Source organism: Oncorhynchus keta, chromosome 6 (genome assembly GCF_023373465.1).
Source record: "Oncorhynchus keta strain PuntledgeMale-10-30-2019 chromosome 6, Oket_V2, whole genome shotgun sequence".
Lineage (NCBI taxonomy): Eukaryota > Metazoa > Chordata > Actinopteri > Salmoniformes > Salmonidae > Oncorhynchus > Oncorhynchus keta.
The window spans coordinates 30112716-30137804 of record NC_068426.1 but is presented as its reverse complement, the minus strand read 5'-3'; the positions used below and the strand labels follow the sequence as shown (position 1 = coordinate 30137804).

The following is a 25089-nucleotide window of genomic DNA, read 5'->3' as shown; positions in this document are numbered from 1 at the left end:
TCAGCTCGGGGATTTGAACTTGCAACCTTCCGGTTACTAGTCCAACCACTAGGCTACCCAGCCGCCCCGTTATCTTCACGAACCCTGGCTAACAAGTTGAATCAGCAATACAAAATTGAGTTGAATTATTTATTTACTAAATACCTAACTAATCACACAGAATTACATATACACAGAATTAATCATACCTTGATTACAAATTACGTCATAAAGGAAAATGTCCCTCGCGGACGGAACAGATATGACAGCTGGTTACACAAAGAAAAGGGGGCTGGGTTTGAGTGAAAGAGCAGGAAGACTTTAGAACAAAGGGAGAAGCGATGTCTCTATCGGGCCGTAGGCAACTACTCTATCGTAAATACAGAATCTTATGCATTCTAAATTACCGCCCATTTGGAAAAGGAAAATGCAATAAATATTTACTCTGGGCTGCTCTTCGGTAGGTCGGTGGTAGATGGAAGGTCGTGTTATCCAACAGAGTCCTTTGTCCTTTGAGAGTGACTCTGGTGGTGAATGGGAAACGTTGTAGTGTCGTCATTGTGTGGTAGACGGGATACTCTGTATGTCCTCTCCTAGCCCAAGTTTTCATCTGCTATTGCTAACTCAACGGCTAGGAGGTATCACTTCTGTAGCGAATAAGAGTTCAAAGTTCATACCATTCGCAACCAAAGCTCAGTCTGAGGTTGGCTTCATTCTGTAGTTATTATCTGAACCATTCTGACATCGGATCATTGTAAAGGATTTCCTCCTCTTCGTCTGAGGAGGAGTAAGGATCGGACCAAAACGCAGTGTGGTAAGTGTCCATATTGATTTATTCAAAAACACAACTGAACACTGGAACAAAATAATAAACGTGAAATATACCAAACCGAAACAGCACCGTATGGCCCAAACACTCACACGGAAACAAACACCCACAAACCAAAAGTGAAACCCAGGCTACCTAAGTATGATTCTCAATCAGAGACAACTAACGACACCTGCCTCTGATTGAGAACCATACTAGGCCGAACACAAAAACCAGCATAGAAAAACAAACATAGACTGCACCCCCTACTCACGCCCTGCCCATACTAAAACAAAGAATAAAATAACAGAACTATGGTCAGAATGTGATAATCATCATCCTAATGTACCCGGAACAGAAAGTTATATTGCCGTCAAGGCTTTATATAGGAAGGGAGAGGAGGGCGTGTTTCATAGTTTATAACTAATGTTTCTTCACGTGGGCGGGCCACTGAGTCGTGCCTAATTCACTCATGAAAACCCAATTCTCACATTTGAGAAGCTAAAGTCACATTTCATCCCCTCACAAATAATTTAATATTCAAACATTTAAATTGCACAACAATTCCATGTGAATCTGATAACTATAATGTGTAGACTTTCCACTGTACCGTTTATGTCATCCTATCATTGATGAGAATGTCTCAGATGACAACCGAACTGACATCATATTCATTAGGTACCAACGCATATGTTCAACTGGTTGGATTACCAAAATATGGTTAATTTCCCCACTATGTTAACCAAGGGATTTTCAATAGTCACATCAGTAGGGTAGAGAGAGAAAAAAGGGGGGTTGAACCTACCCCCAGGCCAGCGTCATGACACTAGTAATATCTAAATATATATTTATATATATATTTATGAAGTGTAAAAGTTATGGGTGGAGCTAAAAAGTTGGCTGACAGAAGTATTAAAATGTAAACTTACACAGACAGATGTATTAAAAGTATTTCAAAACATGGTATATGGGGGTGCTCATCTTGGAAAAACGTATGCTAAAAACCTGGAAATCAATCAATCCACCATCATTAACACAATGGAAAAATCCAATAATTTATTATTGAAATAGCGCGGGCAAACATGTTCATACAATTTAAGGCCATGTGGCAAACACTAAAGCAAGTACTAGGGATTCGGTTGTGAGCATGTGGGTCCGGGCAGATTAAACGTAGTCCTTGTTTGTGAGCGTCTGTAAATTGTTGTTTGTATGTATATGTTTATAACTGGTTTGGAGAAGAAAAAAAGAAAACCATTTGAAATAAAATAAAGAGTGTCCCCATTTAGAGAGAAAAAAATGACCCCCAGCCAATCATAGTCTGGCGCCCACTCTGGGGCGAGTGAACTACAAAGGCCTTTTTTTGAACATTATTTATTACAAATTATACCGTTGAATTTACAAAATGAACTGAAAGAACTGTTAGGCTTGGCTACCAACAGCCCTAAGCATAACTGAATTACAACCTGTCCAGAATAAGTAAAGATTATCTTGTTTCTTATCAAGTCCATATCTTGAGTGAAAACCTGTCATGGCTGAGAATTGTAGCCTATACTCTGTCTCCGGTGTCCCGTGTCTAATCCTGCTACACACACACTCACGCACACATACACACACACGGGTAAAGGGCCTGGTCATCCAGTTCTAGGCCGAATGTATTGGATGGACTTGCCACTTTTTTCAATACATTTCTTAAAAATGATAATAATACAAAAATTAAACGATCAAGCAGACGCGCTAACATTTTTAAAATTGTTTTTTATTGTATGCGTTCAGGTGTTCACACATTCAACAAGGTGTTAGTAAGGCGTTCAGTCGCTTGCCCCCTTCAGTTCATTTATGGCCCTAATCACCCTTCGTGTGTGTAATCTGCCCCGCAGTTCATTGAATGTAGTTGGGTTTTTACAACTGCAAACACTAATGAATGCAAAGAATCCATATGAACACAGTGTTTAAAAGAATCCTCCAGAATTGGAGCGCCACACATTCTTTCAATTAAAACAAGTCCAAATATTTATAATCAGAACATTTCTTCTCTGGAGCTAGTGTGTGTGTGTGTGTGTGTGTGTGTGTGTGTGTGTGTGTGTGTGTGTGTGTGTGTGTGTGTGTGTGTGTGTGTGACGTGGGGGATCGATGACTCTGTGTGTGTCCTGCTGACTCATTTAGAGTTCAAATTGATTCCCTGTGTTCTTGCTTCACTTCCCTTTACTTCCTACTTTCCCTAGATCTACACCATCTCTGAACAAGTTAATAAAAATACACATTTATAACTCACGTCCGGGTGAAAAGCGGAGCAAAGGAAAACATACAATCTTTCTTTGAATAGCTCAAATTATTCTGGATGTTTTATTAACTTTCACAGAAAAGTTACTGTCTGTCTCTCTCCACACTACACCCCTCCCCCTCATTCCGTCTCGCATGCTCAGCTGCACACAATATTTAGCTGCCCGCTAGGCTAGACTCCAAGCGTCGCTCCTTGCCCTCTGCCCGACAGACAGATGGACGGATGGATTGGGCATGGTGTCTGACCATGGAACGCTAACCTGATTCGCCACCACACCCTGCTTTTACAATCCATTTCCTACATTAACCACACCCACCATAATACCACGCTACGAGTCCACAGCTGCTTTGATTGAGACAATGTACTTTTTGTGTTCATGATTTTTACATTAAAAGTGTCAATTCAGAGTACTTTGCACTTTACCCAGGGAGAGGTTGAACTAGAATTACATGGTAGTAGTCTGTGATGTCTTTCTCTGAGGTCAGAGGGGACTAGAGAGGACAGGGTCCATATGGAAAAACCACATGAATTTCATATGTGAACACGTGAACACGTGATCTTCTATGATAACACGTGATTTAATGTGAAGGTAATGTGATAACGTGACAACATGTGAAGCAACATGCGACAACGTGAAGCAACATGTGATAACATAAATAGACATGATCTCATGTGAAATAAATGTGACAACATGGGGATGCAGAATTCCGACATGTGATAACATGAAACTACACGTGACAACATGTGAGTGTAACAGGGTTATATTGGTGCCACTTTATTGTTAAGCCAATGGGTTTTTGGTTTTATTTTTGTCTTGCCTTCACCTACTCAACATGGCATCTTATTGGCTGGTTTGCGTAGCTTGCTTACGAGGGAGGATGTTTCAGTTAGAATCGTACCAGTGAACAAGCACCAAACCGCTGGTTTGGTGCTTGTTCACTGGTACGATTCTAACTGCTACAAGTTGGAGTCCGTGTCGATGATTGATTGTATACAACGCAAGAAGAGTACTGTTACATGAGCACATGTGGAAATGCAATCTCATGTGAATAAATGTGGCAACATGGTGATGCAAAATGTCTACATGTGATACCATGCAGGCACATGTACAGCTCTGACAGAGTTCCGGAGCTCCTCTGTGGAGATGGGAGAACCTTCCAGAAGGACCATCTTTGCAGCACTCCGCCAATCAGGTCTTCATAGTGGAGTGGCCAGACGGAAGCCACTCCTCAGTAGAAAGCACATGACAGCCCGCTTGGAGATTGCCAAAAGGCACATACAGACTCTCAGACCCTGAGAAGCAAGATACTCTGGTCTGATGGAACCAAGATTGAACTCTTTGGCCTGCATGCCAAGTGTCACGTTTGGAAGAAACCTGGCATCATCCCTACAATGAAGCATGGTGATGGCAGCATCATGCTGTGAGGATGTTTTTTAACAGAAGGGACTGGGATACAATTATATGCATATCCTAGCTTCTGGGCCTGAGTAACAGGCAGTTTACTTTGGGCACGCTTTTCACCCGGACGTGAAAATACTGCCCCCTAGCCCAAAGAGGTTTTAAGCTACCAGGAGTCAAAAGCCACCTACTGGGAAAAACATTTTGGAGGTGCGCATGGATTATTTGTACAATAATGTTGTGTGGAGTCCTTTTATTAGTGGGAAGACGTTTAATTCATTGTGGGGTCTTTGGTAAACAAAAGTGACACAATATTTATCAATCAGGGCAGTTGAAGCCGAGCAGAGACCATCATGCCTTCTGCCAAACCAGGTTTGATATCGCAAAGAAGATTACAACTTTTATGAAACATCACAGCACAGTTGAAACATATATGGCAAATACAAAACTGGATAGTGTTCAGAGATAGATGGGAGGGGTTGAGTGGAGATGAAGGGTAGGACTGAAAATAACAAGATAACTAAAGTAAAATATACTGAGTTCATAAAATGTGTACACAGTACCAGTCAAAAGTTTGGACACACCTACTCATTCAAGGGTTTTTCTTAATTTTTACAATTTTATATATTGTATAATAATAGTGAAGACGTCAAAACCATGAAATAAGACATGGAATCATGTAGTAACTAAGAAAGTGATAAACAAATGACAATATATTTTACATTTGAGATTCTTCAAAGTAGCCACCCTTTGCCTTGATGACAGCTTTGCACACTCTTGGCATTCTCTCAATCAGATTCATTAGGTATTCACCTGGAATGCATTTCAATTAACAGGTGTGCCGTGTTAAAAGTTAAATTTGTTGTATTGTGACAAGGTAGGGGTGGTATACAGAAGATAGCCCTATTTGAAAAAAGACCAAGTCCATATTATGGCAAGAACAGCTCAAATAAGCAAAGAGAAATGACAGTCCATCATTACTTTAAGACATGAAGGTCAGTCTATCTGGAATTTCTCCATCCCCTTCTCCTGCCGTTGTATTGGGCAGTTCAATGGTGAAAAATGTCTTAGTCCATGGAGCAAAAACGTTGTGCTATCCAGGAGCACGAGTACAGGACAAGCTACCAAATCTTTTCAGTCTCCTGAGGGGGAATAGGCATTGTCGTGCCCTCTTCATGACAGTCTTGGTGTGTTTAGACCATGATAGTTTGTTGGTGATATGGACACCAAGGAACTTGAAGCTCTCGACCTGCTCCACTACAGCCCTGTTGATGTGAATGAGTGCATGCTTGGCCCTCCTTTTCCTGTAGTCCACAATCAGCTCCTTTGTCTTAATAACGTTGAGGGAGAGGTTGTTGTCCTGGCACCTTCTCCATTTAGGGTGTCTCATCGTTGACGGTGAACAGGCTTACCACCGCTGTGTCGTCTGCAAACTTAATGATGGTATTGGAGTCATGCTTGGCCACACAGTCGTGAGTGAATAGGGAGTACAGGAGGGTACTAAGCACACACCCCTGAGGGGCCCCCGTGTTGAGGATCAGTGTGGAAAATGTGTTGTTGCTTACCCTCACCATCTGGGGGCGGCCCATCAGGAACTCCGGGATCCAGTTGCAGAGGTAGGTGTTTAGTCCCAGGGTCCTTAGCGATGAGCTTTGAGGACACCATTCTCACGTAGGTGTTCCTTTTGTCCAGGTGGGAAAGGCCAGTGTGTAGTGCAATAGATATTGCATCATCTGTGGATCTGTTGGTGCGGTATGCGAATTGGAATGGGTTTCTGCAATGATGGTGTTGATGTGAGCCATAGCCAGCCGTTCAAAGTGCTTCATGGCTACAGAGTGTCACGGGTTGATAGATCGTACCAGATGCAATGTTATTTACGAGCCAACTTTTTAAGAGTGTTTCCAAGACAAGCAGATCGAGAGAAAGTTCGCTAAGTGCATCGTTAGACCAATTAGTTAAGGGAAGTTCGGCTCTTTTACTGACTTGGATATTTTTGACTCGTTCAAACAAAATAATACATATTTTTGACTAATTTTGTTCATTTGAGTCAGTGATGTCCAGAGCAAGCATAACCCCCTACCGGTGAAAGATTAACTGAAAACTCAAAAGAGTTATGGATTCTACAAGCCTGTTGTTCACACGTCGTTCACCATAAGGGGCTTATCGGAGCTGTCGATTGTAACTAAGAATTGTGAATGTGTGCTTTAAACAATGTACATTTGTTGATTGCTACATTTGTTGATTGTTGATTGTCATGCAAATAATATTATTTATTGATACATTTGAAACGAGGTCTAATTGTCGTCACAACTGGACTAGATTGTGAACAACTCTTGGCAGAATGCATTGCCCGACTGCTGTAAGGGTGATAAGTACAATATTCGTGAACAGCAGAGGCTGTGTGCATGTTTTGGTTCTACAAAGCTGTGTCCATCATAACATTCAATAATCAATGAATTGCATTAATTATTGCACTATGCAATCAATTACAATTTCTAAACATGTATTTTTCTTCTCTATGCTGTTATTGATGCCTGCAACTATGTAGTTGGAGCACTTCTCATGAGCCGCTGAGTTGGAGGAGCGCATATTAATCCTGCTGTAGTCATTGCGGCCAGCAGGTCAAGCAAACAACTAAAATAAACGAGTCACTTAGAAAAACGAATCATGACTTTCAAGTCAGTAAAAAGAGTTGTTCAAGGCCTCCCAAGTGGCACAGCGGTCTAAGGCACTGCATCACAGTGTTGCGGCATCACTACAGCCTGGGATTCGGTCCTGTGTCACAACCGGCCTTGACCGGGAGTTCCATAGGACGGCGCACAATTGGTCCAGCGTTGTCTGGGTTAATGGAGGGTTTAGCTGGGGGGGCTTTACTTGGCTCATCGCACTCTAGCGACTCCTTGTGGTGGACCCACTTTTATGAAACATCACATCACAGTTGAAAATATATGGCAAATACAGAACTGGATAGTGTTCAGAGATAGATGGAAGGGGTTGAGTGGAGATGAAGGGTGGGACTGAAAATAACAAGATAACTAAAGTAAAATATACTGTGTTTGTAAAATGTGTAAGTTTTGACACACCTACTCATTCAAGGGTTTTTCTTTATATTCACAATTTTCTACATTGTATAATAATAGGGAAGATGTCAAAACTATGAAATAACACATGGAATCATGTAGTAGTTAAGAAGGTTACTTTTAAATTTGAGATTCTTTAAAGTAGCCACCCTTTGACTTGATGACAGCTTTGCACACTCTTGGCATTCTCTCAATCTGTCACGTTCTGACCTTTATTTCCTTTCTTTTGTATTTATTTAGTATGGTCAGGGCGTGAGTTGGGTGGGAAGTCTATGTTTGTTTTTCTAGGTTTTGGGTATTTCTATGTTTCGGCCTAGTACGGTTCTCAATCAGAGGCGGGTGTCATTAGTTGTCTCTGATTGAAAATCATACTTAGGTAGCCTGGGTTTCACTGTGTGTTTGTGGGTGATTGTTCCTGTCTCTGTGTGTGCACCAGATAGGACTGTTTTGAGTTTTCACATTTCTTGTTTTTGTTAGTCTGTTCATGTGAAGTGATTTATTAAAGCATGAATCAAAACAACTACGCTGCGCTTTGGTCCGCCTCTCGTTCAGATGAAGAAAACCATTACACAATCAGATTCATTAGGTAGTCACCTGGAATGCATTTCAATTAACAGGTGTGCCTTGTTGAAAGTTAATTTGTGGAATTTCTTTCCTTCTTTATGCATTTAAGTCAATCAGTTTTGTTGTGACAAGGTAGGGGTGGTTCACAGAAATGGCCCTATTTGAAAAAAGACCAAGTCCATATTATGGCAAGAACAGCTCAAATAAGCAAAGAGAAACGACAGTCCATCATTACTTTAAGACATGAAGGTCAGACCCACTTCGGTCGTCAGTTGTACGGTGTTTCCTCTGATTCATTGTTGCGGCTGGCTTCTGGGTTAAGCGAACTGTCGTTAAGAAGCGCGGTTTGGCGGGTCATGTTTCGGAGGACGCATGACTCGACCTTCGCCTCTCCCGAGCCCATTGGGGAGTTGCAGTGATGAGACAAGATCGTAATTGGATAGCAATTGGGGAGAAAAAATGTAATAAATAAATAATCGTTTGTGAACTGCACATCAGTATAGACCAGGTATTTATACTGATAGGATCGAATGAAAAGCAGCACTGCTCTCAGATCAGCTTTCTCCATTCAAATTTTACCTTTACGATTACACAGAACCCAAACCGGCTGCGCACGTGCTCCATCGTGCATAAATTTATTTTGTCCTCCCACACCAAACGCGATCACGACATGCAGGTTAAAATTTCAAAACAAACTCGAAAAGCATTAAACATTTATGGAAATTTAGCTAGCTAGCTTGCACTTGCTAGCTAATTTATCCTATTTAGCTAGCTTGCTGTTGCTAGCTAATCTGTCCTGGGATATAAACATTGAGTTGTTATTTTACCTGAAATGCCCAAGGTCCTCTACTCCGACAATTAATCCACACATAAAACTGTCAACCAAATTGTTTCTAGTCATCCCTCTTCCTTCCAGGCTTTTTCTTCTCTTGACTTTATATTGCAATTGGCAACTTTCATAAATTAGGTGCAATACCGCCACTGACCTTGTTCATCTTCAGTCACCCACGTGGGTATAACCAATGAGGAGATGGCACGTGGGTACCTGCTTCTACAAACCAATGAGGAGATGGGAGAGGCAGGACTTGCAGCGCGATCTGCATCCGAAATAGAACTGATTTCTATTTTAGCCCTTGGCAACGCAGACGCTCGTTGGTGCCCGCGAGCAGTGTGGGTGCAATAATTGAATAACATAGATTTCGAAATATATTTTGCAACACTCGTGCACGAGACGCGAGCGGTGTGGTCAGCCTATTAGGATTAATCCACAATACTGAATACGGATCGGATTGAGGTGGCTTATGATGCTTACCCAATAATAATGCACTACATCACAACATCAATGCGCAAGTTGTCAAGATGATGAAGAAAAAATTGAATTCGTTCTAAACAATCCCATACTGCCAGTGCCAGCCCATAGCCAAATGTTTAGCTAGCTAGCTAATGTTAGCATATTTTCTAGCTAGCACAACATTCAGTAGCTAACTAGCTAAGGACACTGCACTAACTGGGCTGCTTAAACCGGCGTTTCATGGACACTTGCTAATCCATTGTGATTGAATTATAATGTCAATACAAGCTACAGTTGAAAGGCTATTTTGGAGGAAGTATTTCGTTTTGTGTTCATTGCGTCTGTACACTTAGCTAGCTACCATACCATAGCCTACATTGCATATGAAGGATGTACGGAGAAAATGCTCTCTTTTTTTTCTGTATATATTTTTGGGGCTCCCCGATGTGGGAGTTATTGCTCTCTGATTGGCTCCTGATAAGCATTGTTGGCCACTGACAAGCATTGGGATTCTACAAGTAGAAACGGTAGGTTCGGCGTTACTGGGTCGGCACGCAGCAGGTACCGCTTTTGTTTTAGCAAGAAAAGGAACGGCCTCCCACTGTGATAAGTATCTATCGGCAGTCTATCGGCAGTGAGATTATTGGTGTGTTTTATGCTTAACAATGATGTCAATGCTACAAAAGCTCTGGGAAACGTAGACCTGGTTTATTTATATGATATGAAGAGTAGCTACCCCCCCAATTTTTGGGGGGATAAAGGAACATAATAGGCATACCTGTCCCAATCCACAGTTTGACCTCTAACCTAAAGTAAACTACAGCACTTAAGCCTAAAAATGCAGGAGAAGTGGAGGAGAGGAGAGAAAAAGAGAGAGAGAGAGAGAGCGAGAGAGAGAGAGTCATACACACAAAGGGGTGGGGGGTGTTGTGGAACGGAGAGAGGCTTCTGCCTCTACAGCTGGCGGCTTCGAAAACTAGCAGATCACAGAGCCCGCTTTAGTTCACCTCGGCAGATGGCCAATTGTATCACTTCCAGCCTCTAACTGGATTTGGGCCAGACTTCATGCACACAATCGAAGCAAGGAACGGGGGGAACAGACACTTCAACCTGCTGGGTTTTTTTGGGTGTCAGAAACACACACACCAAATCACTGTACCAGCAACCACGCACGCACACGCACACTCACTCAGGGTCAGCGGGAAGACCCTCTAATTACATCTGATTATTCTGTTAATACCAGAGGAAGTGACAAAGGACACTGTGACATCACTACAAGAGATCAGAGGGCAAAGGTTAAGGGATAGCTTGGACAAGCATGCAAGTCAAATCAAATTTTATTAGTCACAAGCGCCGAATACAACAGGTGAAGACTTAAAGGGAAAAGCTTACTTACGAGCCCCTAACCAACAATGCAGTTTAAAACAACATACGGATAAGAATAAGAAATTAAAGTAACAAGTAATTAAAGAGCAGCAATAAAATAACAATAGCAAGACTATGTACAGGGGGGTACCAGTACAGAGTCAGTGTGCGGGGGCACCGGTTAGCTGAGGTAATATGTACATGTAGGTAGAGTTATTAAAGTGACTATGCATACATGATAACAACACAGAGTAGCAGTGGTGTAAAAGGGGGTGGATGGAGTCTTTGACAATTTTTAAGGCCTTCCTCTGACACCACCTGGTATAGAGGTCTTGGATGGCAGGAAGCTTGGCCACGTTCACACTACCCTCTGTAGTGCCTTGCAGTCAAGGGCCGAGCAATTGCCATACCAGGCAGTGATGCAACCAGCTCTCAATGTTGCAGCTGTAGAACCTTTTTGAGGATCTGAGGACCCATGCCAAATCTTTTCAGTCTCCTGAGGGGGAATAGGTTTTGTTGTGTACCAGTACACGTCCTGGTAAAATACATTAGGCCCTGCGGCCTTGTGAATGTTGACCTGGTTAAAGGTTAAAGGTCTTAATTATCGGCTGCGGAGAGCGTGATCACACAGTCTTCTGGAACAGCTGGTGCTCTCATGCATGTTTCAGTGTTATTTGAGAGCATAGTAGTTTAGCTCGTCTGGTAGGCTCGTGTCACTGGGCAGCTCTCAGCTGTGCTTCCCTTTGTAGTCTGTAATGGTTTGCAAGCCCTGCCACATCCAACAAGTGTCAGAGCCGGTGTAATACAATTTGATCTTAGTCCTGTATAGACGCTTTGCCTGTTTGATGGTTCGTCAGAGGGCATAGCGGGATTTCTTAAGAGCTTCTGGGTTCCGTCCTTGAAAGCGGCAGCTCTAGCCTTTAGCTCAGTGTGGATGTTGCCTGTAATCCATGGCTTCTGGTTGGGGTAGGTACATATGGTCACTGTGGGGGGGAGTCATTGATGCACTTATTGATGAAGCCAATGACTGATGTGGTGTACTCCTCAATGTCATCGGAGGAATCCCGGAACATATTCCAGTCTGTGCTAGCAAAATAGTCCTGTAGCTTAGCATCTGCTTCATCTGACCACTTTTTTATTGATTTAGTCACTGGTGCTTCCTGCTTACATTTTTGCTTGTAACAGGAATCAGAAGGATATAATTATGGTCAGCTTTGCCAAATGGAGGGCAGGAGAGAGCTTTGTATGTGTCTCTGTGTGTGGAGTAAAGGTGGTCCAGAGGTTTTTCCCCTCTGGTTGCACATTTAACATGCTGATAGAAATTTGTAAAACGGATTTAAGTTTCTCTGCATTTAAGTTTCTCCCCGGCAACTAGGAGAGCCACCTCTGTGTGAGCTTTTTCTTGTTTGCTTATGGCAGAATATGGCAGACTACAGCTCATTCAATGTTATTTTAGTGCCAGCCTCTGACTGTGGTGGTATGTAAAAGAGCTACGAAAAATATAGATGAAAACTCTCTAGATATATCATGATAAGCTGTAGACCACACTATCTCAGGGAAGCAATAGCTTGAGACTTCCTTAGATATCGTGCACCAGCTGTTATTTACAAAAATACATAGCCCGCCGCTCTTTGTCTTACCAGTAGCTGCTGTTCTATATACAGCGTATAACCAAACAGCTGTATGTTGATAGTGTAGTCGTTCAGCTACGACTCTGTGAAGAATAAGATATTGCAGTGTTGAATGTTCCATTGGAAGTTTAATTTTGCGTAGGTCATTGATTTAATTTTCCAAAGATTGCACATTTGCTAGCAGAATGGAAGGAAGTGGGGGTTTATTCGATCACCTACGAATTCTCAGAAGGCAGCCCGCCCTCCTGCCCCTTTTTCTCCGGCTCCTCTTCACGCAAATCACAGTGATCTGGGCCTGTTCCCGAGAAAGCAGTATATCGTTCACGTCGGGCTCGTCAGACTCTTTAAAAGAAAAAAAGGATTCTGCCAGACCGTGGTGTGTAATTGCAGTCCTGATGTCCAGAAGTTATTTTCGGTCATAAGAGACAGTAGCGGCAACATTATGCACAAAATAAGTAATAAAAGTGTCTCCTGACCCCTCCTGTCTCAGCCTCCAGTATTTATGCTGCAGTAGTTTGTGTCGGGGGGCTAGGGTCAGTTTGTTATATCTGGAGTACTTCTCCTGTCCTATTCGGTGTCCTGTGTGAATCTAAGTGTGCGTTCTCTAATTCTCTCCTTCTCTCTTTCTTTCTCTCTCTCGGAGGACCTGAGCCCTAGGACCATGCCCCAGGACTACCTGACATGATGACTCCTTGCTGTCCCCAGTCCACCTAGCCATGCTGCTGCTCCAGTTTCAACTGTTCTGCCTTATTATTATTCGACCATGCTGGTCATTTATGAACATTTGAACATCTTGGCCATGTTCTGTTATAATCTCCACCCGGCACAGCCAGAAGAGGACTGGCCACCCCACATATGCTCTCTCTAATTCTCTCTTTCTTTCTCTCTCTCGGAGGTCCTGAGCCCTAGGACCGTGCCCCAGGACTACCTGACATGATGACTCCTTGCTGTCCCCAGTCCACCTGACTGTGCTGCTGCTCCAGTTTCAACTGTTCTGCCTTATTATTATTCGACCATGCTGGTCATTTATGAACATTTGAACATCTTGGCCATGTTCTGTTATAATCTCCACCCGGCACAGCCAGAAGAGGACTGGCCACCCCACATAGCCTGGTTCCTCTCTAGGTTTCTTCCTAGGTTTTGGCCTTTCTAGGGAGTTTTTCCTAGCCACCGTGCTTCTACACCTGCATTGCTTGCTGTTTGGGGTTTTAGGCTGGGTTTCTGTACAGCACTTTGAGATATCAGCTGATGTACGAAGGGCTATATAAATAAATTTGATTTGATTTGAAAATAAGTTACAAAAAAACGCTAATAAACGTACAAAAAAAACACAACCGGTTGGGGACACATAAAACGTCTGCCTTCTTCTCTGGCGCCATTTTCTTAGTGTGTTATGGAATATACAAACACAGAATACCAATTGAGAAGAAACTGTAATTTTGATAATAAGATTTAAATACGGGATACTTGATGTACTTACCGACACTAACTGGTCGTGAATTATTTTCTTCATGTGACATGTGACATACTGTATGTGAGTCAGTAAGTGAATACTCAACTTGACAAATACACTAGAAAAAGGAGGGAAAACAGTACATGTATGCAACTGAATAATAGTTAGAGATACATTTTCTATCACATTGGAATGAAAGGTCCTGAAACCTGTCCTTTTGTTCCTATTTTCAGTGAGCGGGGATGAATAGTTCAGGGACTGCGTCACCAATGGTACCCGATTACACATATGTAGTGCACTACTTTTGACCAGAAACACATAGGCTCTGGTCAAAGTAGTGCACTATGTAGGGAATAGGATACCATTGGGGATGCAGTTGGGGCTTGAGCTGCTCTTCCAAAGGAAAATATGATGAGAGATCATTCCACTGGATGTAAACTGTACCACTTCAAGCTCTGAGTTATACTGAAGAGGTCTTCTGGGCTTTAGAGCGTGGCGAAGGAGGATAGGAATCCATATTAATGTAATAAACTTACACCATCCCTGTTTGTTCAGATGGTTTTCCTCATGTTAGAGAGAGAGATCAAATAAGCACATCAATTAAATGTAACTGATGTTGTTCTCGTTCTCTGATTTCTAAAATAACTCATGTCTATGGCTCCACTGGGCCTCTGGACAAATATGACTCTCTGTGTGTGTGTGTGATGGCAGCCAGCAAAGGCCAACTGCTCCCTGTGCTCCAGGCTCAATCGGAGTCCATCTGAGGCCCAGACACACAATCTCAATCTATACCAGATACATATCCTTACAGAGTACATCAGACACACTGACCCCCTCAATCCACACCAGATTCATAGACCTTCAGGGCTATAGTCTAAGTGTACACTATAGTCTCTCAAATATATTTTGTTCAACCTACACCACCCTCATAGACCCTCTCAGTCAACGCCAGACTCACTGATCATCTAGATCAGTGGTTCCCAAAGTTTTTTATAGTCCCCTTCAAAAATTCAACCTCCACCTCCCTCTAGCATCAGGGCCTGCCATTGTAAGCCTGCCACACTCTATACGATACAATTATAAGAATGAGTGTGAGTTTTTGTCACAACCCGGCTCGTGGGAAGTGACAAAGAGCTCTTATGGGACCAGGGCACAAATAATAATATAATAATAATCAATCATTTTGGTCTTTATTTAGCCATCTTACAATTTTTGTTTATCAAAAATTGTGAATAACTCACCACAGGTTAATGAGAAGGGTGTGCTTGAAAGGATGCACATAACTCTGCAATGTTGTATTCGAGAGTGTCTCAATCATTTTCCACACACAGTCTGTGCCTGTATTTATTTTTCATGCTAGTGAGGGCCGAGAATCCACTCTCTCACATAGGTGCGTGGGGCATTTGTGTCTTAACAGCACGATTTGCCAAGGCATGAGCGCAGCCCAATCCAGAAATCTGGCAGTGGCTTCTGATAAAATTTTCACAGAACAGCTTGTTGCAATTTCGATGATGCTCTCTTGTTCAGATATCGATCGGTAAGTGGACTGGAGGCAGGACATGAAAGGGATAACACGTCCAGTTGTTTGTGTTATCCGTTTTGTTAAAGTACCTGTGTAATTGGGCACCCAATTCACTCAGGTGCTTCGCTATATCACATTTGACATTGTCCGTAAGCTTGAGTTCATTAGCACACAAAAAATCATACAATGATGGAAAGACCTGTGTGTTGTCCTTGTTATACTTCTTAGGGATTGATATGACAACAGCCAGTGAAAGTGCAGAGCGCCAAATTCAAACAACATATCATCTCATAATTAAAATTCTCAAACATACATGTATCTTATACCATTTTAAAGGTAATCTTGTTGTTAATCCCACCAAAGTGTCCGATTTCAAATAGGCTTTACAGCGAAAGCACCACAAACGATTATGTTAGGTCACCACCAAGTCACAGAAATTCAGCCATTTTTCCAGCCAAAGAGAGGAGTCACAAAAAGCACAAATAGAGATAAAATGAATCACTAACCTTTGATGATCTTCATCAGATGACACTCATAGAACTTCATTTTACACAATACATATATGTTTTGTTCAATAAAGTGCATATTTATATAAAAAATCTCATTATACATTGGCGCTTTACGTAAACTAGTTCCAAAAACATCCGGTGATATTGCAGAGCCACATCATTTTACAGAAATACTCATTATAAATGTCGATGAAAATACAATTGTTAGATATGGAAATATGGATACACTTCTTCTTAATGCATCCGCTGTGTCAGATTTCAAAAATACTTTACTGAAAAAGCAAACCATGCAATAATCTGAGTACAGCTTTCAGACAACAAAGCAGCCAAAAAGATATCCTGCCATATTGGGTTATCAACAAAGTCATAAATAGCATTATAAATATTCACTTACCTTTGATGATCTTCATCAGAATGCACTCCCAGGAATCCTAGTTCCACATTAAATGTTTGATTTAGTTTGATAATGTCCATCCTTTATGTCCAAAGAGCTACTTTTGTTAGCACATTTAGTAAACAAATCCAAAGTCATGAAGCACGTTCCCTAGTTGCAGACGAAATGTCAAAGTTCCGTTCCGGTCCGTAGAAACCTGTCAAACGATGTATGGAATCAATCTTTAGGATTTTTAAAAACATAAAATGTTAATAGTGGTCCAACCGGAGAATCCCATTGTCTTCAGAAGTGCGATGGAACAGAGCTCCCTCTCATGTATATGCGCATGGTCAGAGCATGGTCAGCTCATGGCAGACCATACTCATTCCCTTCTCATTCAGTCTCACTTCACAGTAGAATCCTCAAACAAGTTTCTAAAGACGGTTGACATCTACTGGAAGCCTTAGGAAGTGCAACATAACCAATATCCCACTGTGTATTCAATAGAGGCGTGGTTGAAAATCAACCAACCTCAGATTTCCCACTTCCTGTTTGGATTTGTTCTCAGGTTTTTGCCTGCCATACGAGTTCTGTTATACTCACAGACATCATTCAAACAGTTTTAGAAATTTCAGAGTGTTTTCCATCCAATACTAATAATAATATGCATATATTAGCAACTGGGACTGAGGAGCGGGCCGTTTACTCTGGGCACCTTTCATCCAAGCTACTCAATACTGCAACTGCAGCCATAAGAAGTTAATGCAGACAGAGAAGAGCTCCAACTTCTTAATCATAGCCTCAATTCTGTCCCGCACATTGAATATAGTTGCTGAGAGTCCCTGTAATCCTAGATTCAGATCATTCAGGCGTGAAAAAACATCACCCAGATAGGCCAGTCGTGTGAGAAACTCATCATCATGCAAGCGGTCAGACAAGTGAAAATGATGGTCAGTAAAAAAAACTTGAAGCTTGTCACTCAATAAAAACAAGGTACTTTTCCCCTTGATAACCAGCACACTTCTTCTGTATGTTATAAAAGTGTTACATGGTCGCTGCCCATATCATTGCATAATGCAGAAAATATACAAGAGTTCAGGGGCCTTGCTTTAACAAAGTTACCATTTTCACTGTAGTGTCCACAACGTATTTCAAGCTGTCAGGCATTCCCAAGGCTGCAAGAGCCTCTCGGTGGATGCTGCAGTGTACCCAAGTGGCATCGGGATTAACTGCTTGCACCCGCATTACCACTCCACTATGTCTCATGGCTTTTGCGCCATCAGTTCAGATACCAACAATTATTGACCACCAACGTCCATTTGATGTCACAAAGCTGTCCAGTATTTTAAAAATATCCTCTCCTGTTGTGCTGGTTTCCAGTAGTTTGCAGAAGAGGATGTCTTCCTTAATTGACCCCTCCTAAACGTAATGGGAATATACCAGGAGCTGTGTCAGGCCTGCCAAGTCTGTTGACTCATCCAGCTGTAATGCATAGAATTCATTGGCTTGGATGCGAAGCAGTAATTGTTTCAAAACATCTCCAGCCATGACTGATGCATTGTGAAACAGTGTTGTTTGATGAAGACATTGTCTGTATAGTTTTTTGTCCTTTTCCTCCAGCATTGTCCCAGCCATATCTGCGGCAGCAGGAATAATTAAATCCTCCACAATAGCATGGGGATTGCCTGTCCTCGCCACTTGGTAGCTCACCATATACGATGCTTCTAGTCCCTTCTTATTAATGGTATCTATTGCTTTTATACGTCTTACTATTCGGAAGTTGTCTTAAACTTCTTGGTGACATGGGGCAAAAGTTTCACATCCGGATGAAATGCATGCCCAAATTCAACTGCCTGCTACTCATCCCCAGAAGATAAGATATGCATATTATTAGTATATTTGGATAGAACACACTCTGCAGTTTCTAAAACTGTTTGAATCATGTCTGTGAGTATAACATAACTTATGTGGCAGGTGAAACCCAGAGGAAAAAACATTTTTTTTTAGGTCACTATTTTCAATAAGTGTACTGTTTGTTAGAGGCGTGTGACCCGAAAGGTAGCGTCAGTTTGTTTTCTTCCTGTATTGAACATAGATCATCCAGTCTTCAAGTATCGATTATTTACTTTAAAAAAATACCTGGAGTTGTATTACAAAAGTAGTTTGAAATGTTTTGGCAAAGTTTACAGGTAACTTTTGAGATATTTTGTAGTCACGTTGCGCAAGTTGGAACCAGTGTTATTCTGGATGAAACGCGCCAAATAAATGGACATTTTGGATATATATCGACGGAATTAAACGAACAAACCACAGTCAGAGGTCTGAGAGAGAGGTCAGAGAGAGAGTGTCTGAGGACTGGCAGGCCAACCGACCAGGCGGCTCAGAGAAGCTTTATTTCAATTAGCAAGGAGGTCTGGAAGTGGAGCAGCTGTGACATAAGGCATGACTGGCTGTGTAAATATGCACAAGGAGGCGGATGTAGTGTCCGTACGCACACGCCATTACCTCAGCCTCAGAGCCTGATGCTCTCATCTCGTCTCCCGTGACACACTCCCTCTCTCTGATGGTCGGTCTACTGTAGGCCACTGCTTATACATCACATGAGAAATAGCTTCAACGCCCTCATTATGAAATGTTCAGAATGATACATATTGAATAGAGTATGCTGTACAGATAGTGGCTGTATGGAATTTTATGAAACAAAATGGTCAGACATGAGCAAAATTAAGCAACGCACGCACACATACTGACACACACTGTCCACACATAGGTGGGTGGATATGTACACAGTTACGTCTCGCAGATTGTGAGTGTCAGGGGGCTAATTAGCTGAATAAATTAGACTAAAAGGTGTACCAGTGAATTCATTGGATGTGTTGCTAGTCTCTGAAGGTCAACTCAGCCTGTTTGAAGAAAAAGAAACACAGCCAGGACCGTTCATATGAGCAGTGGGTATAGTAAGGCTATCAGGTTATATTTATTCCACTTCAAGTCCTTTTCCCTATACTAAAATCAGAAAAATCAGAGAATATGGTCATCCTAACAGTAACCGGTCATTTGTTGACTTAAATACTCTAAAGTCATTGTGGGGCTGTATGAAGCCAGGACAGGAGAAGAGAGGCAAAGGCCAGTCAGTTGGACATAATAAGGTCTCTGGAAGGTCAGTGAGAAAATTGCTCCGAATGCACTGCTGTAATAGGGTTCATACTAACAAGGTCTCATCACCCTGTTTTTCATTCAGAGCCTGGGTTTGTTGAGATCCCCAAACTCAAATCAGACCTAAATCGAGGCTCTATCTCAACCTAGAAATCAACCGTCATCTCTTAAAAAGCTAAATTATGTAAGTGTGTCCCTTAGATTGTTCTTGCACATAGTGACCTAGTTTTGAATTTACCTTTAGTTGACAAAGGGTTCATGTCTGATTTTCTTTTTGACATGATAGCGATCTCTGAATGATCTCCCTTTCCCTTATAAGGCATCATCATGAATTTAGGATCTACATTTAGAATCCAGATGATTCACACAGGTGCACAAGAAAAAAAACATACAAAAGACACCATTTTAAGTAGTCATTTTTATATACACATGTATATATTCATATATTACACATTTAATACAGGCATATTGAGATCGATCATGAAGAGAAGAACAGAAAAAAGTGGCTGAGATATTTGTAAAAATGTACATTTCATGAGAAATCATATACACACAATTTTGCTTTTTCAACTATCCTTTTGACAGACATACATACAAAGAATTACCATAATGACAAGCTCCCCCCCCCCAAAAAAAAACACAGGGTGTTATGTAGAGACAGCAAGAACCAGCTTGCTAAATATACGTTGCATATATATTCCCGTTTCTGTGTGGGATTTCTCTGATCAAAGGGGTGAATCGAGAGTAGCCTGTGCTGTTTAAAGGAGAACGCCACAAAAATACGTTGTTCCTCTCTAAACTTTCCTCACCTACTACATTTGTTTTGCATGATAATGCTTTAGTTGAGTAAACTCCATTCAGATAACCTCACATCATTTGGTTGGGACAGTATGGTGTCATATAGTGTTCTTGAAGAGATTTAAATAAATGTTAATTTTTTGTGTGTATTATTTTACCCATCATACAACTAAAGTAAGTATCTGCCTCTACAATGCTACTGAAGATTGCAAATCTAATCTTTAAAAAAAATTGCACATACAATTAAAACATTTCCAATAAAACAGTGGTGATTCAGATGAATCCATGCCCTTACTAAACGAAATCTTGACCGAATCGTACTGTGTACAAAACAAATAATATTTTAAACATCAACATCGTTAAGCAATAATTACTTCTTTCTCATAGTTATTAAATTCTGTGGCCACATGGACTAACTATTTTGTTGTTGTACTGAACAGTTTCATTTTGAGGATAGGTTGGATACAGAGATACATAGAGATAGATAGAGAGGAGTCTAGATGGATATATGGAGATGAGTCCTATCTATCTCTATAGGCGGATCACATATTAACTAGTAAGCGATGCGATGTGACGAAAGGCATCTTTTTATACAAGTAAGCGAAAGGCTTGGATTAACCAGATCTACTCATAGTGCCTCTGAAATGGCACACTATTCCATAGTGCACTACTATTAAACAAAATAATTGAACTATATACTGTGGGGGATAGGCTGTCATTTCAGAAGCAGCAAGAAAGTTAACAGTAACAAACCCTAACTGTTCCAAAGACCAGGTGTCTACAAGGATACAGTGGTCAGATGGCCACATACAGGATGGACAGTAACAGTACAAATCTAGTATTGAAGTAACCTACAATGCCTAGAAGGGCCTTTAGAAAATAGTCCACAATCACAGTGTTGCTGATGTGCCCATTATCAATGTTTGTAATGACATTACAGTACTGATCATTTACCTATGTCAAAACAATGGTTTTGGGGAAGAGGCATTGGATGAAAAAGGCATACAAAAACATGTTTGTGATATTGATAGAACTAACTGCTACATAATTTGCATGCATATCCCTCCATCTAGGAGATGTAGCCCATCTAGATACTGGTCCTCCCTTGGTATATAAGGCAAGAATGAATCACTCAGTATGACATCGAGTCAGCACCAAGAACGTTTGTCTGTCTCTCTCCTCACAGGCAAACATGGCAGTTACAGTATGTAACCTATCCCAACTGGGTAGCATTTTATTACCGTCATCAACAGACGTCAAGGTATATTTTCTTAAGGCATTTCTAGAATTGATTTGGCCTGATTTTGATTAAGAAGCTAGGTCAGTAGGCTGTCCAGTGCTCTTAAATGGACAGAAGGCTTTTTGAGAACAAAGATCTCTCTCTGATCAAAGAGAAGAAAAATACCCCAGATAGAAAAGACTTTCAAAGATGACATCGTAGCAAAGAGCGAACTGAGACAGTGAGTCCACTGGATCAGTGGTTTCTGGAAGACAGATGCCTTTGGGTTTGACTGGTGTAGAAACTGGAGGCATTTTCCTTTCAATGTCCAAAAACAGTACTATTATAAAACAACAACTGGCACAAGATTAGTGCTTTCTTTTTTGTTAGCTGTGTTTTTTAACATACAAAAGGGCAGAAAGAAAAGATAGGCACGTTTCTCAATGAATTTATCCACAGTAAGAAGAGGCACTGAGGTCAGTTCAGTATGGGTTGCGCCTGTCACTCGGCCGTGTCATTGCCATTGTTATCAATGTTCTAGACGTCACAGCCATATTGATATCCAAAAGTAGAATGTAGGCTAATGACTGTTTTGTCTAAATTACACTATAGTGGCATGGAAATACGATGACATTTCTAAAGTAGGCAAATATTTAGTAAGAAACAACTTTGCCATCATTATGATGTTGTCAAATGTACTTTATGCAGATGGTAATGTTGTTATTACTTAGCACAGTTCGTCAAAAATAGCTAGCAATGCTAATGTTAGCCATCCGGGGGATTCCTCTCAATCTGAGCTAGCCAGCAAACATTACACTGCATCTAGTCAATATGGCAAGTCAATATAGCAAGATCAAAATGTTGACAAAAGGTTTTCCTACTAATTATTTTCCTTCTTTTAGTCATGTAATTATATTTCCAAGCCACTGTAATGCACTTTTGATTAAATATTCATCAGCACCAATTGACAATGCATTGAGTGGAATGATCAGTCGGGCATCAGTCCTAAAACAAATGTTCAAAACAATATTGTGACGAAACGTGCAGCACACAAATTGTTTTTTGCCTTTGAACGAGAACTTAAAATGTACTTTGTATGGTTGTCTGAAGCAACATACAACCAATTAAGCTTGTGCTATGACAGTTTTAGAGAAGGTGTTTAGTTTAAGACAGCTTCTACTTACATTTCTTCATTGCACACAATCAGAATAGAAAGAGCCCAGAAAAAAAAAAATTCTGTAAAAAGAGATCTCGAGTTAAGTCTTGCAAAGTACAATACTCAGCGACCGTATTTCGACTGGAGAAGAGAAGGAGAGGGGGGTGAGGGAAGATAGTTTGGCCTTTCCACTCCTCTTCTCACATCTTCTCTTCTCACTGTTTTACACAAAATCTTTGTTACTCAAGAGCTTCAGTGGAATAAACAGAACATTTACAAAGGAGAAAATAAAATGTCCGGAAAGATTGTTAGTGCAGAATTTTTCCCCATTTTTTTGTTGTTGTTGATATAATATATATTTATATATAAGCCATACATTGTCACCTATACATAAACACTACGATTCTGACTTTATAAAAGTCTGAATTAAATCAGAAAGCATTACACTTCTCAATATCTATACCTTTACATTTCCTGACAGCCCAATGTTTATTTTAATTGTATTATTTAAAAAAAACAGTGTTCAATACTCAGTGCTGCTTTACTGCAGTAAGAAGCTCTCTTCTCTCTTCCTGGGGACAGACGGGTCCATTGGGACATAATATTAAGACGGTTTACAAAATGTCTGGATGTGTCACAAAAACCTGTTGTATTCGCTTGCACCTCTCCCCTCTAACCCTCCCTTTACATAAATATGACAAAAAAGACTAAACTATTGAAAATAAAAACTTTCAATAGAGCCGTTGTGCTTGGGGGTCCAGGCCGGTGTGCCTACTCAACAGTCTGCCATGTAACGACCTAGGAGAATAAGGAACAACACAGACATTAGACCCCAGTATAGACCACATCATTCACATTTGACTAACCAAAAGGGAGTGTCTTCACCTCAAGTCACAACAGATACAAAGAATAATAGATTAGATCTAAGAATAGATCTAAGAATAGATTATGTGGTGAGTAGGAAAGAAAATCTACCATACATTTTATATGCTCTTTTGCTTTACTCCTGCACCCATATGTTTTGGCTGCAGAAGCCTTTATCAGGTGTCAGATTCTGTGTCCTAGATCTTGGTCCTATACATACCTGTGGCAAACCTCTTCTTGTTGAGGGACAGTCTGTACCCGGCTCCCAACAGCTCCATGTCCACCCCTGACAGGGTGCTCCCCTCGCTCATAAACTGCACAGCCAGGGTGGTTGGGGTGGAAGGGCCGTCCGACAGCTCAAACTTAGCCCTCAGAGACCCCGAGCCTTCATTATCAGACTTCTCTGAGATATCACTCAGCTTCCATAGAGACTTATTCAGCTCGGAGTTCCTGGTGGAAAGAGATGAAATAAGTATCTTACACAAGCAGTTGCACTTCCACTCTACCATAGAGATATGACAAACAGAAATACACTATTCAGTGTTTCCCCTAAATTCATTCATTTTAAATCGTTGCTACCACTGACAAAAAAGGTAAATTGTGAGTCTCATAGCAAAGGGTCTGAGAATACTTATGTAAATAAAGTATTTCTGTTTATTATTTTCAAGAATTATGCAAAGAATTATAAAAACCTGTTTTCGCTTTGTCATTATGGGGAAAGGGTCTGAGAATGATTGATGAGGGGAAAAAAATATTTTATACATTTCAGAATAAGGCGGAAATGTAACAAAATGTGGAAGAAGTCAAGGGGTCTGAATACTTTCAGAATGCAATGTATATATAAAGTATATATAGAATTCAAATGTTTTTCTGCACAGATGGGCTTTTAAAATCAGAGTGACAAGTTGCAAAGTTACATATCTTCAGATTCTCATCAGATCGTCCGAGAAACCTCCAAGGTAACTAGCTAGCTAGCGTGTAATCCTGGATGTGTAGTCAATAGACACAGGTAATAATTGTTAGCTAAGATGCAGTAATGTTAAGCTAGCTAAATTCTTTGGGGGTTAATATAGAATTGGCTGGTGATGTCATTGAGTTCAAGAAATACAATTAAAACAGTCCTCGAATTTCAAATGTGGTAAAAAATAAATTAATTTCAAAGAGAACATAATTAAATGTTCATGCATTTTGGAGTAGGAATGTCCTTTTAAAAAATGTGTTAAAAAAATGACCTCACAGTCATTCAGGAAGACCCCACCCTTGCCACTACCTCTACCCCCACTCCAGAAAAAAATCCTAGAGGAAACACTGCTATTACTACAGATATACAACAACAAAAAACACATGTAATGCTAGCGATAAGTACAGTACAACATTAACCATGCTCACAGCTGATGCCAGTGCTGTGCTGTCTTGACTGTTGTGGTCTGTTTTTGTAATGGAAAATCAAATTTACCAATAAGAGTCAGTCAATTTGAATCAATCAAGCAAGCAATATATCAAAGCATCAGTGACTGGCAGGTGGCAGCGTGGTAGGAACAGCTTGTCCCATGAATTAATCACAAAAATTGAGGATTAGCTGATAACTATGAAACAAACATTCTGGATAATATAGAGAATCTGGAGCTACTTATTGATCAG

At 40.9% G+C, this 25089-nt stretch overlaps 1 protein-coding gene across 11 annotated transcripts in view; it reads right to left on the bottom strand.

Moving 5' to 3' along the window:
• Positions 1 to 19811: 19811 nt before the first annotated feature.
• Positions 19812 to 25089, bottom strand: part of LOC118385374 (F-BAR domain only protein 2) — a 99323-nt gene continuing 94045 nt past the window's right edge. For all 11 annotated transcript variants that reach the window (XM_052521300.1, XM_052521302.1, XM_052521303.1 and 8 more), the window contains 2 exons: positions 23669 to 23898; positions 19812 to 23382 (listed from right to left, as the gene is read on the bottom strand). In XM_052521300.1, the coding sequence (XP_052377260.1) occupies positions 23360 to 23382; positions 23669 to 23898 (253 nt within the window). In that variant the 3' untranslated portion in view covers positions 19812 to 23359. The remainder of the gene's footprint in view (positions 23383 to 23668; positions 23899 to 25089) is intronic.